This window comes from Xenopus laevis, chromosome 1L (genome assembly GCF_017654675.1).
Source record: "Xenopus laevis strain J_2021 chromosome 1L, Xenopus_laevis_v10.1, whole genome shotgun sequence".
Classification (NCBI taxonomy): Eukaryota; Metazoa; Chordata; class Amphibia; order Anura; family Pipidae; genus Xenopus; species Xenopus laevis.
In genome coordinates this window covers 60,145,914-60,163,993 of record NC_054371.1, presented here as the reverse complement: position 1 = coordinate 60,163,993, position 18,080 = coordinate 60,145,914, and the positions used below count along the sequence as shown (strand labels likewise).

General features: G+C 37.1%; 1 protein-coding gene across 2 annotated transcripts in view; it reads right to left on the bottom strand.

Annotated features, from left to right (window-relative positions):
• The window catches only part of LOC108699406 (lipopolysaccharide-responsive and beige-like anchor protein), a 392,949-nt gene that overhangs the window by 38,972 nt on the left and 335,897 nt on the right, over window positions 1-18,080 (bottom strand). The window contains exons 47-50 of one of the 2 annotated variants that reach the window (XM_041589518.1): window positions 15,267-15,434; window positions 6,778-6,867; window positions 3,979-4,171; window positions 1,712-1,774 (exon numbers count right to left, since the gene is read on the bottom strand). In XM_041589518.1, coding sequence (XP_041445452.1) covers window positions 1,712-1,774; window positions 3,979-4,171; window positions 6,778-6,867; window positions 15,267-15,434 — 514 coding nt within the window. The remainder of the gene's footprint in view (window positions 1-1,711; window positions 1,775-3,978; window positions 4,172-6,777; window positions 6,868-15,266; window positions 15,435-18,080) is intronic. The other variant, XM_018231478.2, reaches the window with a different exon arrangement.

Genomic DNA, 18,080 nt, shown 5'->3' with positions numbered 1-18,080 from the left:
ATTGCAAATTTTAATTGCGCTTTGCGAATTTTAATTGCTCACTCTTATAAAGTGCTTGAAGGTGTCGTAATCTTTTGGAGCAAACATAACGACTTTTTCAGTAAGTAAGTTTTATTACATTGACCTCGCAAACGGTCCTCCGCTGTCTGAAGTGGAAAATAAACAGTTTCCAGGTTTACAAAAACTATTTTAAATTCACGCAAAGCAAAATTTGTTGTTTAACACAAGTAGGATTTATGAGGCGCTTCTTATTTCTAGATATATTTCACTGGTTCATAGTTACCAAGTGGCAATCAAATAGAGTGATGTCAGGTAAATAGCTAAAGCCTGTTCAAAATACTATAGACAGCTATTTAAAATGAATGATTGCAACAATCGGATGACGCCTCTGACAAAACACCCTTAAAGATTGATTCTTTTTCTCCCCAATATCAGTGAAATCAAGACTGATGGGTCTGCCAGTTAGCAGGAGATCTAGACAGTGCGAGTCACGAATTGTGATATTAAAAAAACAAAAAATTGGGGTTTTCAAAATTTTTGTTATATGCTACAAAACGATTTACTTGTCAATGATCCATAGGGGAAATGTATTTTTAGACCTTTAATCACGTAGGTATGAGGTATGGAATTTAAGCAATAAGATACAGTTTTTCTGAATTAGAAAAGATAATGACAATAAGGTTTTCCTGTATCGAGAGTTAGAATTTTGAATAACGCAGCTCTACTAAAATAAGCAGTCCTCCGTCATTCTCACATCTCCTTTTCTATTTCTCCTAAGCTCTGTACATTACTGTCATTATCACAGGCACACACAACCTGGGACCCTGGCATTGTAATAACAACAATCTTACTCATTGTGTTCCACAGCACATCGGTCAGAGTAAAGACTATATTATAAGTCACAAGGAAATAGTCTCGCACTTCTGTGGAGAATAAAACCATAGCTCATGTCTCATCATCTTGTCGTTTTATTCCACAAGGGAAGAAGAGACAAAGGCTGAAAAGATGAGACAATATTCATCCAAACACAACCTATATTCTCAAACTAAATTTGTTATATCAGGTTGCGCTTTCAACTTTAGTTTTTATTTTTTTACTATACAACACGCAGTAGAATTTTCTGCACAAAGAATATTAGGCTGCATACATTTGCATCGCTATCTATTCCTAACTGCACATTAAATCTCAGATGCTGGATCATCGGCTCCATGAAAAAAAAAGATAGATCTTTTTAATGATAGAAAACAAGTACCAAGGTTTTATATCGTACAACACTACATTGCCAAGATCCATACTCTTATTATGAAAATTTCCCTAGGAGGGAAAAAAAATTGCTGCTCCAGCACATTACTGAATGCCAATTCATCATAACAGGGCCTCGCTCCTGCTCATCAACAAGTCTGAGTGATGAAAAGATCCAATATTATCCTGACAGTACTTCATGCGCCATTCTCAATCACACATTATTACGGCATCCATATTAATTTTCGGTGACACACATCCTAGCCCTGTTCAAATTAGGCAAGCCAACGAGGGGGAGTTGATGAAATACCAGCAAAGCCACAGCTCATTGCATTCCAATTTGCATGCAAATGGTTTATCAGGAGAATTCCATTCCAGGCAACTGGCAAGTGAAAAACAACAGTAATCTACACTTCAGGGCTACCATACAGAGCTTAATGAATCGCAGAGAAAGGAGGAAGTGACAGACCTATAAGAGGATCGATTTCCACGGGCAGCTGGTATGGCTGGTCCTGCACAGTACCTTGATGAGCTAAAGGAAAGAAAAAATATACCTTAGAAATCAAAGCATTAAAACAGGCAGCATACACAGAATTTATTACAATCTGAACTGTGTGTCTATATTTACATACACACATAAAAAAACACAGTATATCCAACTTAAAACAGACAAAAGGGTTATAAGCTGTGAATTGATAAATGAGATAGGGTTGCATGGTGGCAGCTGCTCGCTACTGAAATGCAGGAAATATCCACATTTGACTGATAATGTTTTATTATTGGAAATAACTTTACTATATTTCATTAGATTGTGCCACAAGCAGAAAACATGTTCTCTTCTTCCAAGAGATGCAGCAGATGCCTGACTAGCAGTAGATTTGCATGGCACTGTGTAAAATGAATCCACAACGAGCAGTCAGGTTTTCAGCGGACAACCATCTGCTGCTTGTGGTGATTGGGGTATTGCATTGTTGCTAATTCCTCCCCTAGATAATTGTTCTACATAAAAAGCCAGGAAGGTAGTTATTTGTTCTTTCTGCTGTTGGAAAGATTTTGTAGCTGCAATTTTAAAATATTTATATAGATTCGGTTTGGCCCGGCACCTGGATTCGGCCAAATCTTAGCCGAATGTGAAATGCGGTGCATCCCTTATATGTATATATTTTTTTTTCCCGTAGAAAAAAAAAATACCATCCAGTCTATCTTTTTATCATTGGTAGCAAGCATAATTATTATGGGTGAGATAAAATACCAAACAGGTGGCAACCCTATTTGGAGGTCAAATATGATGATTATGTACATTAATCGAAAGGTTAAGATGAGGTAGGATAAAAGGAGCCAAAAAGGCATCTATTGTACATTAACAGCAGTTATAGCCGTCACATATGCTAGAATGTAAGCTCTACGAGGCAGGAAGACTTCCTTACTCTTGTGCCTCTTAATCTTATTGAGCATATCTATTTTTATTTAATGCATTGTTTGTCCCGAGGTTTGTACTATTACCGAAAACATTGCCAGTAATTTGTTCAGTGTAGTTCCATACAAATAGTCATGCATACATAAATACATCATGCACATGGCACAAACTTAAATACGCCATTTAAATATGTAGAAAAATGCAGAAAATTATGTAATAGGATATGCCATTTTAATAGCATCTATACATTTGAAGACAACTAGTTTGATATTGTAAGCAGTGGTGTAATCATAAGGGGAGCAGACCCAAGAGGATAGGGGGTCATGTAATACATGAATTCTTGCTGCCCCTTTACAATGGTCTCGCAATTGAATTGATAGTGAGGGGTAGGAGTTGTTTTGCTAAGTTTTCTGAATACTGTATATCTGTTTAAGTAAGAGTGACAGTTGAGTGGATGAGAACTTGTTTGACCCCTAAGTATGTGAGTGGTACTGCTCCTTATTCAGTATGTAGTGTGACTTTTGAGGCATTCCCATGTTTGGGAGGGAAAAAATAGTAACAAGTATTTTTCGCTTAGCTTTTCTTTGTATTTCACAGATTTTTTTCAGATACTGTAAGTGTCAACATACACACACAGTGCCTCAAGCACTCAGAATCAGTCACTTATCAGTCACAGTCTACTTTTATAAACAGGACCAATTTGTGTCATTTCTCACACCCATAAACGACAAACATTGCTCAAGACAACATCCTTTCCAGAACAGAGTACTGTAATATCATGTAACTCCCTTGATTTCCTATATCCTATACACTCTTACAACTGGGTTGTACCATCTGTATAAAATCTTTCTTCCCTTCTAACTGCTTGACTATCTATAAGATGGCTAAGACAAATATTCATTTTCTCCTTCATAATCCTTTTTTCCTCTCTATCCACTTTAATTCTTAAACGCCAGTTCTCATTAATTTTAGAGAAATGTCCATTTCCCAGCTAAACTGTCTTTTGAAGAAACCAGTTTATAAAGGAAACCTTTCCGAAGAATTTGAAGATCACACCAAAGTATGTCACTGTTTTTTGTTTTTTTTTAATAATTTTTGCAATTAGTGTTACTTTCATAGACTGTAAAAACTTTAGGACAGAGACATCAATGTCATATTATTTATATTATAAAAAATGTTTCTTCTGTACTAAGTAAACTTTAATAGGCCCCTTAGCATATCTTGCCCCTCTCTCTATGAAGTGATACCTACCTTCTAAGCCTGAAGAAAATAAATACACATAGAAAGGCATAATATATTTACAATCTCTGTTAACTTACCAGGGAGACCGTGCCATTTATTTACAGCAAACAGTCTGTTTGCAGTGACAGTAATTGCTGCGGGACTAGCCAGCCCAGGCTGGGTGTTGGCTGCAACATGAGTGACTGGAGAGTTGGATGGAAACTTCAGTACCATGATCACGTCGTGCTGAGCTTGGTCTGTAAACATCAGTGGAGTCTGCAGGAGGAGATACTGTTCAGTGGGCACCACAAAAGAATACAAGGGCAAAAGGGAAGCAAAAAACAAGAGGAAAGCAGGAAAAACAGCAAAAAAGGGGCAAAACAGGGCAAGAGAAAGAAGAAGCAATTAAAAGAGAGAAGCCCACAGCTGCAATTACAAAGCAGAAAAGCACTGGCAGCCTACTACAACATCACCCAATACAATTGCCAAATACCATGTTTTCTAGAAAAGGATTTGATTGGCTGGCATTTAATTATGCTCAGTTTGCACAAGAGAGCAATATAAATAAAATTTTTGAAATGAGTAACGATGGGTACCATATATTGTTATAATGCCAGGTCTATATGGCAGGGATGCAAAATGTATAATTGTATAAAACAAAGAGTAAACAGGGGAGATGATCTAGACACTTCCAAGCAGCTAGCATGTAAACTACAGCAGCTTAGGTAAGGCTAAACTGCAAACTGAGCCAGTAACATTTATATTTACACAATTTAATTAAAATTAAATACATCTACCTACTCATATATTTGGTAATTACAAAAACAAAATAAAGAAATTAAAGTATAGAGGCCCTTGGTTACATGACTGGTTATTTTAAGGCACAAACAGATTAATAGGGATGCCCTGTGGATGAATATGTTCCACTACAAAGCATTGTATGGTTTATTTAGTCTTATTCATCATCACAGGCTACAGAACAATGATGAATTCTGAAAAAAAGAAAACAGATCTCCATCACATTTCTGCCTTCAGTGAGTGTATGCCCACAGAAACGAATGTAGTGCCATGTAGTGGAATGCACTCACCCCACAGTAATGGCATGAGCCCTTCTGTCCTTGTTAAGATGTGGGAAAACATCCCTGAATATTCAATAGTAGTAATATAAATAATGAAAGTGAAGTAAAGCAGCTAGAAAAAAAGAAAAAGCAGATGCCTTAAATGCATGCACTGACGGTCTGATCCTAGCACTGTAGCTTTAGTTTACAGTAGCTGGGGGCATTCAGTTTCATATCGACCTCATTTTTAAGAGATACCCTGTTACATCAGAGCACGGAGAGGTCACTGGACAGTTGGGTTTGGTCAGTTTCTTTAGTAAGACCCAGAAATGAGCAGTTTAGTGCAGTGTATTTAATTGTTAGCACTATAAGTATAATGTTTTATACATTACATTGAAACTTGCAATTTCTTTTTGCCAAAATGCTATTAAACTGCAATTTGCATTTTTATTAGCAGACCTGTTTAAAAAGTTATTAAGAGTACTTACAAAAACATATTGCGCTATGAATTTCAGCGTGTACTCTTTGCACAAAGGTGTAAATAAAAGCAACTAATAAGCAATCCAGACACCCTTCTGAGCAAGTGGCTAAAAGCCAATCAATATTATGAGTTAATCCTCCCTGGATGCTCATTCAATTAAAGGTGTCAGTAATGCCTCATCTGATGTGGCCTCAATTAAATCCAGCTATCTGATAGTGTGAAAACACAAGGGGATACAGCAACAGCAGCAGAACCAGACAAATAGGCAGCCTTCGTGTGGCTGCTAATTACTACACCTGGTGTATATTATAGCCTGTGCACTTAACACAGCACGAGATGGCTTTAATTTCTGCTGTGAAAATAAAAATGTGCACATAATAGCCCAAAGGAAAAGGAAAAAAAGACATTATGAGCTACTACAAAATGCCTAACAATAGCCGAACGCAAAGCAAATGTCTGTGTAGCTGTTTTCTTACCACAATTTTTGTATGTTAAAGATACAGTCCTGCATACATTTCTTTTCGCAAACTAAATTTTGGTGACAATGGTATGTCCTCATTTTAACTCACAAAGAGCTTGTGTATTACAATGGCTTATTTTGTAAACAAAATAGAAGCAGCAAGAAATTACAGCTGCTAAGGAATCTTGATCAGAGCTAAATGGTGTGAAGCATCAAATGATACTTCTTATTAAAGAAAAGTTCTACTTTTGATCACCTTTTCGATTGACGGGCAAAATGAGAGTATCAAGTGCTACATGTGTTTATTTGCTACATTATTTATGTAATAAAGGTCACTAAGTTTGCCCAGTTGCTATAATCCAAAGTTACCAATCAGCAGGTAGCATTTACTGGTTGCCTGTTTAAAAGCGAACATTTTATTTGTGACCACGGGTTACTTCACGTGAGCAAACGTGGTACCTTTTCCATTGAGAATGTCAGCGCTAAGGCATAAGCGACCATATACTACCACTGCTAGACAACAATAAGGATACATGCTACAAAAAGCGGATTCCAATGTTATCATATAACATGTATTTTGAAGGATAATTTTTTTTTTTTGGAGTAGAAACAGTTGTAAAAGGTGAGTTATTGCCCTAATGCATTTATCTACACATCATGTCCTGTGTTCTGTATCCTTACATTATTTTTAAAGTACATCGGGTTTATTTTTCATAGATCTAATGCTTCCCTTTAAACCTGCCATTTAAAGCCATCCCCTTTATTATGTTGGACATTGTGTTCAAGTATGGAACTATAGGTTAACAAGTGATTGTGTTCAGGAAGAGCTCCTCCTGTTGTTATACTCAAGACACTTTTTAAAAGAAATGTTATTCAAATATTTTACAAGTATACGTACCACCTGCATAGCTGAACTCCTGGGAGGATGTGGCTCGATTAAAAGCTGGGAAGGGGTTTGTCCAAAACTCCGAATTTGAGCTTCCACTCCCTTAAAAATGTAAAAATGCATTAGAAAGGTATATTTATGAGTTGGAGCACCACTTGACCAACAACACATTACTTGCATACACATACAGTGATCCCCAACAGTAGCTTGTGAGCAACGTTGTTCTCCAACCCCTTGGATGTTGCTCACCGTGTCCTCAAAGCTTATTTTTGAATTCAAGGCTTGAAAGCTAGTTTAATTGCATAAAACCAAGTATAGTGCCAAGCAAAGCCTCTTGTATGTTGCCAGTCCACATAGAGGCTACCAAATAGCCAATATTTTTTATGCTTGTGTTGCTCCCCAACTCTTTTTACATTTGAATGTGGCTCACAGGTAAAAATGGTTGGGGACCCCATGACATATGGAATATAAAAGGAGTACACTGTACATCACAAGCCCTTTTAGTGCAAATGCTGTGCTGTGACAGAAAACACATGGCATAGCACTGAAGAAAGAGAAACCTGGACATGTAGTAACTACGGCATAGGCACTACTGATGTTGATTCTAGAGATGCAAGCAGTGAAAGGGTTAAACAAAATAATTTTATAAGGTCTCTATTTTTTTTCTCAGAAAGTAAGTCTGAGGGGGAAAAAAAATAGCGGTTGTATATGTTATTAGGGATGTGTGGGTCGACCCGCACCTGAGCCTAACCCTCCAGCGAATACTGAGGTCCAGGGACGGACGCAGGAAGTACTCACCCAAACCCGCCCAAACTCACTATGCGGAAGTCTTGATAGGCATTTTTGGGCATTCCCAATTTCCTATGCCAGAGGTGTAGAAGAGGGGCATGCAATATATGATTGACAACTCATATTTTTAAATAACAGGTATGGGTGGCTTTATTAAAAAAAAAAAAAAAAGAATTTATGTCTCATGTTTAATTTGAAAAGGAATTATTCAGATTTTTATGTCTGGGTGACAGGTCCCCTTTAACTCAAGAGTGTGCTTATGCTCATTTAACAACATATATCTGAAATGGACACAACGGTCTACTTAATTACAAATAAACTCATTCATGCTAGAAATTTATGGAGGTAATATAACATACTTATTTCAACAAGTATAGTTTTCTTTTTAATCATTGTAATAATATTGTCATATTGTTTAATATTTAAACAAAACAAACCATGCCATGTTTCCTTAAACTCTCAAGCGGCTCTATTACAGTTCAGTAAAGAATATATTTTATATATTATAATCCAAGGTTTTTATATATTATAATCTCAGAATACATATATAATCCCAGGAAAAAGAAATATTGCATAGATCTGCTCACACAATGAGCGGGGGGGCAGGGTTTGATTCCAGTGAGTGGGTTGTTTAAAAGTTATTGTAAGCAATTCGTTTAACAAAAAAATAAGCTTAATTATAGTACAGGTATGGGATCTATTATAAGGAAACCCAGTATGCCGAAATCTCTGAATTACAGGAAGGCCATCCCTCAGGGTCCATATTAAGCAAACAAGTCTTATTTAATGATTTCCTTTTTCTCTGTAATAATAAAACAGTAGCACTTGATGGTAACTAAACTACACGATTCCATACTGGTAAGAAAACAATCCGACTGGGTCTCTTTAATGTTTGCTAACCAGGAAAGCCCTTTGTCAAAGGCATTCCAGATCCTAGATCCCATACATGTACCACTTCTCACTAGTTTGTTACCACCATTTTGCTGGAAAAAAACAAAGCAAGAATGTGATTTGAGCTGCAGATAAGGTGACGCTTGAAATGGGATACTCTTTGGCAGACTTCTTGTTTTAATCAACTGGAAGAGCTCAATAAGGAACATATATTTTTATAGAAAATGTGATTTCAAAGCCTTAACATTAAAATCATTAAATCTATAATGAACATTAAAGAAAATGTATGTGTTTAAAGAATAATGCACTTATCCTAGCAGAGCTATAAGGGTAGGAAGAACATAAGGAAGGGGCTTGTGGAATATGGTACGTAACACATATGGATGCAGTTAAGGTAAAAACAGATGGTTGTTACTCCTTTCCTTTTGCAGACTTGAAATAGATTTTTTGAGAATGTGTCTGATAGAACTTAAGCTTAGAATGGAGAAAAAGCAGAAAGATTATAATGGGAAAGTGCAAAACCCCATGCAGAGAGTTTTTATTACCATCATTACCCATACATGCTAGAGAAGAACTCATTTTGCAAATGAGCATTCCAAGAAAACAATGTATATACACAGAAAAGTGTCTATATTTTGCAATGTGACGTAGGTATAAAAACCTTACGGCTATTAAGTCTCTTAAGTACCGCTAAAGTTAAGATATTCAAGATGTTAATTTCCAGTTGTTCCTTAACTCTAGTTCTTTGCATTTAGTGGAGGTGCTTTTGGTCAGGTAATTTGCCAGCAACAAACTCAGCAGCATTCCTTCTGCTTCTCAATAGATTAAGCTCTTGCTATAATTGTCAATTTAGAATTTTTTGGCCACCCTTAAATATCTCATTATCAGCGGTAACTACAGAGCACCGTGCCCCCTAGGAAAAAATATCTTCATGGGGCCTGGTGCACTGTACTTCCCAAACCCCCTCCAACTTCCCAGGGTGGAGGGGTGTTCCACATAACTGAAGAAACAGACCCTGCAGTCTGGAACCCACTGTTCCCCGGGCCCCCTGCAACTGTGGGGTCTGCTTCCTCTACAACTACGCCACGGCTAATTATATACATATAGCAGAAGCAAAGGTCACACATTTTGCAATGCTGCATCTTGAACAATGATTACAGGTTCTATTATCTGGAATACTGAGGACCTGAACTTTTTCAGATAAGGGACATTTCAGCAATAAGGATCTCCATAACAAAGGGATTCTGTCATGATTTTTATGGTGTAATTTTTATTTCTAAATTATAGTGTTTACACTGCAAATAATCCACTCTACTAAATAACATTTTATTCCTGAACCAACAATATATTTATATTTAGTTGTAATATTGGTGTGTAGGCAGCTATCTCAGGTCATTTTGCCTGGTCATGTGCTTACAAGAGCCATTGCTATACTATGAAACTGCTTTCCGACAGGCTATTGTTTCCCCTATTAAATGTAACTGAATGTGTCGCAGTGGGACCTGGATTTTTAATTTTGAGTGATGTTCTTAGATCTACCAGGGAGCTGCTATCTTGTGCCAGATAGCTGCTATCTGGTTATCTTCACATTGATCTGCTTCCTCAAATGCTTTTGAGGAAGTGGGGATAGCCACGAAATGCATCAAGTGTAGTCTGGATGTGCGCTTCACTTAGGAGAACTAAAGCCCCCATGGTTATAAGTCCCCACTGGCCCCCCTTCGCTGCCCCCCTACGCCTGCCTCCCACCTACTAAGTGTTAGCCTAGAATTGTGTCCCTTGTAGGATTAGTGACCGCAAATGCAGAGTGAGCGCAGCTGAGCTCACGGGCGCCATCTTCCAGCACATGCGCAGTTGTAACGAACGGAAAACTGCTTCAACTGCGTATGCGGTGATATGCCGCTTACTTTACGAGGATTGCCGAAGTGCCGAAGATGCCGTCTGTGAGCTCCGCTGCGCTCACTCTGCATGTAGGTCAGTAATCCTACAGGGGACACAATTCTGGGGTAACACTTAGCAGGGAGGAGGTAGGGAGGGGGGCCAGCGGGGACTTATCACCGTGGGGGTTTAGTTCTCCTTTAAGAGTTTTTTTATGTGATGGACCACATTTTCAGAAGGCAGATACACATCTAGCAGCACAGCAGGTGAGAAAAGTGGATCGTGAGTGCTCCTTTTTGTTGATGCCCGAATCGATTGATTTTTTTGGGGTTATTGCCCGAAAACCCTGAAAGCAGAAACCCAGCGCAGATCACTATATCTTCAAATTGTAAAAGGGACATCTCCCATTGATTTATACATGACCTCAACAGGTTTGCGATGGAGGATATTCCGATTCTGACCGTTTGCAGCTTCGGGGTATAAAAGAAATCAAATTGACCAAATAACCCCCTAAATGTTCTCTGTAAAATGCTGGCATTAATAAAATTGAAGAATAATCTGCAAATTATGATGATGACATCAATTGCAGATTAAGATCAAGATTGTGTAAATGAATTACACAACCAAATTGCTCAAACTTGATTTTCATTACGCTTGTTTCAGTAGCCATCTCATCAGATTCCAAGAACTTTTGATATCCTTAACCCCTGGCATAACTACCGGTGGGGGGGGGGCAGGGGGTGTGACTGCCTGGACCCAACCCTCATTGGGCTGGGGGGGGGAGATAGTGGATAATTTTGCCCCTGGACACATAGGAATCTATTTTCGCTTCTGCTCTTTTGCTAGCTATGCCCTTTCACTCCTTTCAGCTCATAAATATCCATTTAGTTCCTCAGCCTCCATTTCCTAAACTTTTGATAGTTACCCACTTTCTCTCTCTAAACACAATGTTTGCCCTTGTCTTCACCCTCCTCTATTTTGTCATCAGCAGAGCCTATGCAGTATCTCCCAATTTTGCTGCTTGAGCCTTGGTGCAACTTATAAATTCTTTGGCATAGCCATATATGAATAAATAATACCTGTAGTATGCCCCTTAGATACTGTAAATACAAATGTAACATATAATCGCTTTTGAGGAACAGACTTTGGAATGATGCTATCAAATCTAATTCCAGTGCTGCCTTGGAGATAAAACAGGAAAGTATTGTCTAAAAAAAAAAAAGAATTGAAAGCTTTTTTCCCCATCAGGCCTTCTAGAAGCCTGTCAGATACAGCTAAACATTCCATGCATTTTAACCCACTATGCAATGGAAGCTAACATGAAAAGCTGTGAAAAGGAAAAACCATAAGACAATGTCTTGCCCAGATAGGATACAGTTAAACAAAAAGACGTAGCCCAGCTTTGTTCATGACTCTTACATCTGTTGGTCTGATGAAATATAATCCCAAATGCCAATCTGAGACAAACCAGCCAGTCAAGAGAGACATGAGCAACAGAAACAAATGTCACTCAATAACATTCAGAGGCAATGAGTTCATGGATAATTTCAAACTGTATCTGCATCAATGGGGTTGAAGTGCTTGTTTGCAACACTTACTGCTTTGGCTATTGAGCAAAAACACTAACTGAACATCAAAAGAAATCAGAAATACCGGCATTTTAAATACATATTATTAAAGAGATGCCAATTAATTACAGCTTTTAAACTCAATGAAATGTAGAGTAAAATAAAGACAGAGCAGTGATGATCAACAAAAAAAAGGAAGTAGCCATAGTCAAGAGCTCCTGAACTGTTAGAGAGATCCCATATGAATAATATGTTAATTAATGACAACGCTAAAACAATTTTATATTGGTATAAAGTTTGATGGTGACACTAAGAGGCCCATTTATCAAAGGTCGAATTCCGAATTCATGTGAATTTTTTTAATTCGAATATACTCACGATTCGAATGGGAGGTTATTTAAGGGAAAATTAGAATGTCTAATATTCAATCGAATGGTTTCAACCCTAAAATTTAAATTGTATTTGATTTCTACAAATCGAGTTTTTCTCCCCGAAAAAAAAAATTGAATGTCAGGAAGGCTATTAACGTCTCCAAATGGCTCAACGGACCTCTGGCACTGACTTGTACATGAACTCGGCAGGTTTTAGGTGTCAGATATTCTAATTAGGACAGTTTCCATGTTCGAGGTGTGATAAGTGTCACATTCAAATTTACATTCGAATAGAGGGATTAAAATTTGAAAATGTGAATTTTGACACTCGAAAATTCGAATTTTCTATTCGACCTTTGTTAAATCTGCTCCTAAACAATGCTAATTTTCCATATGATCACAATCTATGCTTTACGGATATGGAATATGACTGTGTAACTCATCTTCAACATAAGGTCTTACAAAAGCAATACAAGAATATTTTCCAGGTTTCAGGATGTTGCTGGTCTCCATATTACCATGAATATATTTTCCAAAAACATGAAGTGCACCTGCTTCTTAAATCAAAAGAACAAATCCACCAGCCATTTTTGTAATAATAAAAATGGTAACAAAGGGGACCTCTACCTAAAAACTTGTTTAATGACACTTCCATGCCTGTAAGTGAATTGGGTAACAGGTAAAACTTAACATATTTATTTTCATTACATATTGTGGAATAACCCAGTACATATTCTTTCCATATTTATTTTCATTCCATATTTCATTCCATATTTTGCAATAACCCAGTGCATGTACAAAAACAATGTACATGTTGTACTCAATTGAGAATAATACTCACAGCTAAATGTCATGTAGTTTGATGTCATGTAGCCTATTTTATTTCAAGTACCAAGCGAATGTTAACTATGCTATTTAGGCTGATACTTTTTTAAACTTCTTGTTTAGTAAAGAAGAACTAAATGCTTTTGCTTAGGTATCAGATATGCTACTGGAATGCAAAGTCAAGCAAAGCTATAGGGCAACTACTGAGCATGTTCCTTTGACAGTTGAGATTTGCCTTCCTACATGTCACAATTCTAATCATGCTGCAAGAGTTCCAAAAAGCAGTTCTGTACAAAGCACATTCTATCATCACTGTCTGATATTGAGTTTATAATATTTCACTTGCTCTGCAATAAGCAATATTCTATAGACAACAATGAATTATAACCATTTGGGTGCAAGTATCAACCTTTCCAATATTCTGTTGACAGTTATATTCCTACATCGGCAGGGGTGCAAGAAGTGTTTTTTCTTAAAGAAAGTTAATATAAGACCATGTGCAGCATCTGGAAATACTTATTGTGTGCTCTGCAATACATTGCTCTTACTATTTATAGTAATAATTGAGCAGAAATGCTCAAAATATTTCTCGGTCATGTATTCATTGAATTGGTCACATTGCACCAAAATTGAGTTTAGTTCTTTTCTACAGGAGCAACAGAGTTCACCTTTAAAATGCATGGGCACGCCTATAAGGCCTGTCACTTGTCACTTTGATTATAAATAGACATTGCGATATTGGTAAATACAGGCACAATTTCTCTAGTTTGGTAATAACTAAAACTAATGGATAAGACAGAAGAGCTGTTCATCCAGTGATTACACACAGCGCCAATAAAATCATTAGCCAAGTTGATTCACAATCAACTAGGTAGAATAGTGGCCAAACAGGATAACATTACCTGTGTATACATGAAAAAAAGTGGTGTTAAGATAGGTTCAATAACTTTAACTAAAAGTAAAAAGTATACATATATTTTCTACTTGAGCATATGAAATGGTAGATTGTAAATATAAAATAGCAGCATTTTAAAATGACACAGTGATGCCTCAATTTTACATTTTCTTGTAGTCCCACCTATATTTTATGCATATTACACTTTCCTGGTTTAATATTTTTCCAGATTTTACACCATTTTTTTCTGGTCCCCTGTATTTTGATTGCGACATCATTAAGATACATAGACACTCTATTATAACTTCTTAATATTAAAGGTAACAATAAAGGTGAGTTTAATGGGCTTATTTATCATGCTGTGTATGGCATGTTTGAAAAAAAACAAAAAAAAAAACAACAAAAGTACATTTATCATGTCGATTTAAGGCAATTGTGTAAAATTCTGGTGCAGTGACCAATCGAGAACACTGATAAAAACAACATTTGCCATCACCGTTTTTTTATGCTGTTGTTGCCAGAATGTACTTGCTGTCTGAAGTAGTGTACGAAAAATACACTCCTTCATAAATACAAAATGTATTTTGCACGTTTTTTTACACAGTTTGATAAATAGCAACCTAAACGTGCAAAACAAAATGAGGTAGAATGAAAGATTCTAATGAGATGAAGCGCTTTACAGTATGTAACAATGTTAAACACAAACATAACTTAAGCTTTTTGAAAAGTAAACATAATTTCAAGCAACTTTGAAATACACATCAATGAAAAAATATGCAGACTTTTCATTTTTAATGGTATGGAACAGTTCTCTAAGCCTAGCCCGCTGCTCTGTCTGACTACTTTGCTGAGCTGGCTGACTACTGTTACTTTGTATCAGCAGCCATCTGTCCTCAGCCTGCATCATGATTTCAATAAGGAACAGAACATCATAGTGCAATGCATTGTGGGTTATGTAGTTCCTGCATGCTGTCTGTAAACTGTGGAGAAGTTGTTACAATTTGTAACAACAGTGCTTTTTAATCCCTCCTTCTCTGCCAGGATTTCAAATGATGCAGAAAGAGAATGTTAAACAGCTGAATTTCAGCATAGAAAATGGCATTTATTCATACTTTTTGAAGAAACAGGTAACTGTGATGGATTCATTAGGGGTTTATGTGTTATGTGGGCCTCTATCAAATTTTGGTTTGGAAGCCAGAGTTCCCCTTTGATTTTAAAGTATCTTAAATAATTTTGATAAGTTTTAGTGACCATTTAAAATCTAGACAAGATAATAAACGCACATACCTCTCGCAAAATAGGATCAGTAATTGAACTGAGATTGATAGTCCCTTCATATGTCAGGTAGTAGAACATATTTAAAGCTCTTACTGCTTCTGGTCCTTGCTGTTTGTAGCCAAAAATAAGATCAATCCATTGGTGGAGCTGGCAAGAAACAAATTCACTTTCCAAGGCCTGTGAAAAAACAAAATTTAAGTTTAGAAACAAACAAATGCATATTGCCATTATTTTTCTTTGGAAAATATATTTCAGATTATCTCAAAATATAAAAAACATGAGTTTTTTTAGACTCAAGCCTACAGAAATCTAAAATGTGTCAGTCACTCTTTGCTTAAGAACAATGATACAGATATATAAAACAAACCCTGCTTCAGTTCATTGGACATATTCACCTTGTTGTTAACATATTGGGTTAACAATTACGGATTACCTGCCTGCTGCAGAATCACAGAAGATCAATATAGATAAACATTTTTAGCCCTACCTACTTCAATTTTGTATGACTTTGGAGGTTTCTGAGGTTTAAGTAGCAGTTCCTCTTTACTGCTTAAAGGGGCAATCCGTGCAGTTATGTTGCCTGATTTTACTGGACATTCAATATTGCCTTTCTACTTCCTCCACCTTGTGGTTCCCTACAAAGAATAATGCATAAAGTGCCCTCTATTTTCAGAACTTAATTTTGTGCAGCATACTCGTGGGTGAAAATTTGCACCACGCCCCCCTCAAGGTCTCTCTATCTTTTTGTTTCCCCATCTGTTTTGATGTTTGACTTAACACACAATCTAATACGGATTTAATCCCTCATAGGTAGGGAAGTCCTTAGACTGATAGGCCTAACTTGTTCCACAAGTATCCAGTTCAAACCCGGAATCAATGATTAAAGCGAAATACTACTGTATTATGTATAAGTACATAATAAAGAAAGAGGATCATAAAAGGAAAACTGAAATGGTTTATAGATAAGGTGCAGACTCACTATTGTTTAGATCTTGGTTATTTCATCTTCAGTGGCTTATTTTAAACCGCAGGTATGGGATCTGTTATCCGGAAAGCTGTTATCCAGAAATATCTGAATTATGGAAAGGCCATCGACCATAGACCCCATTTTATCCAAATAATTTAAATTTTGAAAAATTATTTCCTTTTTTTCTATAAGATATAACGAATCATTTTTGGAATCAAAACCAGCCCATTGGGTGAATTTAATGTCTACATGCTTTTCTAGTAGATTTAAATGGAGATCCAAATTATGTTAAGATCCCTTATATGGAAAACTCCAGGTCCTGAACATTTTGGATAACAATGCCCATACCAGTTCCACTACACAGAGAATCAGAATATTTTACAGAAATGAACATTACTGATTTCCAGGTGCTGTTATATCATAAATGTACCATTAATACTGTAGAAAGAACTCAGTGCCACCCCAATGCTGATCCCAAGAGTATAGAACAGAGCATCTCCCTCATTCACCCCTTATGGTGTATCAACTAGACTTCTGACTGCTGCCCTCCCAAACACTTCTTCATCCACACCCACATGCAGATTATTATAAAGCACCAACATAGTCTGCAGCTCTGTACAATAAATGGGTTTATACAGACTTACATACAAAGCAACTAGTACCCAATACAAGAAGTGAAGAGGGCCCTGTCCAAAAGAGCTTACAATTTAAAAGGGAGGTTACTTATCAATAAACCATTATACGGAGGTGTGAATACACATACAAACACCAAGTATTTAAATATAGGTCTGCTAGATATTGAAGTAAAAAAACATCTGCTGGGTATGTTCCATATGGTTCCATTCTCAGTATGGTTTGCCAAGGTTTGTATTTAAATAAAAAAGTTACACCACTGTGTTGTCCCAATGAAGTGGCTTTAGATTTGGGGGAAAATTTACTAGGGATGCACCGAATCCACTATTTTGGATTCGGTCGAACCCCCGAATCCTTTGTGAAAGATTCGGCCGAATACTGAACCGAATCCAAACCCTAATTTCCTTTTGCAAATTAGGGGTGGGAAGGGGAAAACATTTTTTACTTCCTTGTTTTATGACAAAAAGTCATTTCCCTCCCCGTCCCTAATTTGCATATGCAAATTAGGATTCGGATTCGGTTCGGCCAGGCAGAAGGATTCGGCCGAATCCTGGCCGAATCCTGAACCGAATCCTGGATTCGGTGCATCCCTAAAATTTACTTACCTTCGAAATTGCGCTAGCATCGCAACACTTCGCCAGGCGTATATTCGCCAGGACAACGCTTATTCACTCAAATCCGAAGTTACGTCCAGGGCGCCGAACGCTGGCAAAGTTGCGCTAGCGTTACTGCGGCAAACAAAGAGAAGTTGCGCTAGCATTGCCTAATTTGCATACGGCGAAGTTAAAGTTGAATGGACGTATATGTTGCAGCAAATACATTACATTACACAAGTCCAGGGAAACCTTAATAAAATAAAATAGAGTTGTTATATTGCCCTACACATGAGCCCACTGTATAGTTTATGTGCCATATGTTAGGAAATGTAGGGGGGAAGCCGGTTACCCGAAAAAAAATTACGATCTTTTGCAGCCTATCAACCTGTAAAAAGTAAAAGATGCCAGCGTTTTTTGGGACTTAGAAAATTTTTCAACAATTTTTTTAAGCAATCCCTATCTACTCTATTGCATTTCACCTGAGCTGGCGAAGGCAAGTCTGGCACAAGAGGTAACATTCAGTCAAATCTCAATCTTAGTGAATTAGCATAGTTACAGTCGTTCGCCAGAGTACAACTTCGTCTGTCGTTAGGGTGCGAAGTACTGCTAGAGTCTATCTCCTTCGCT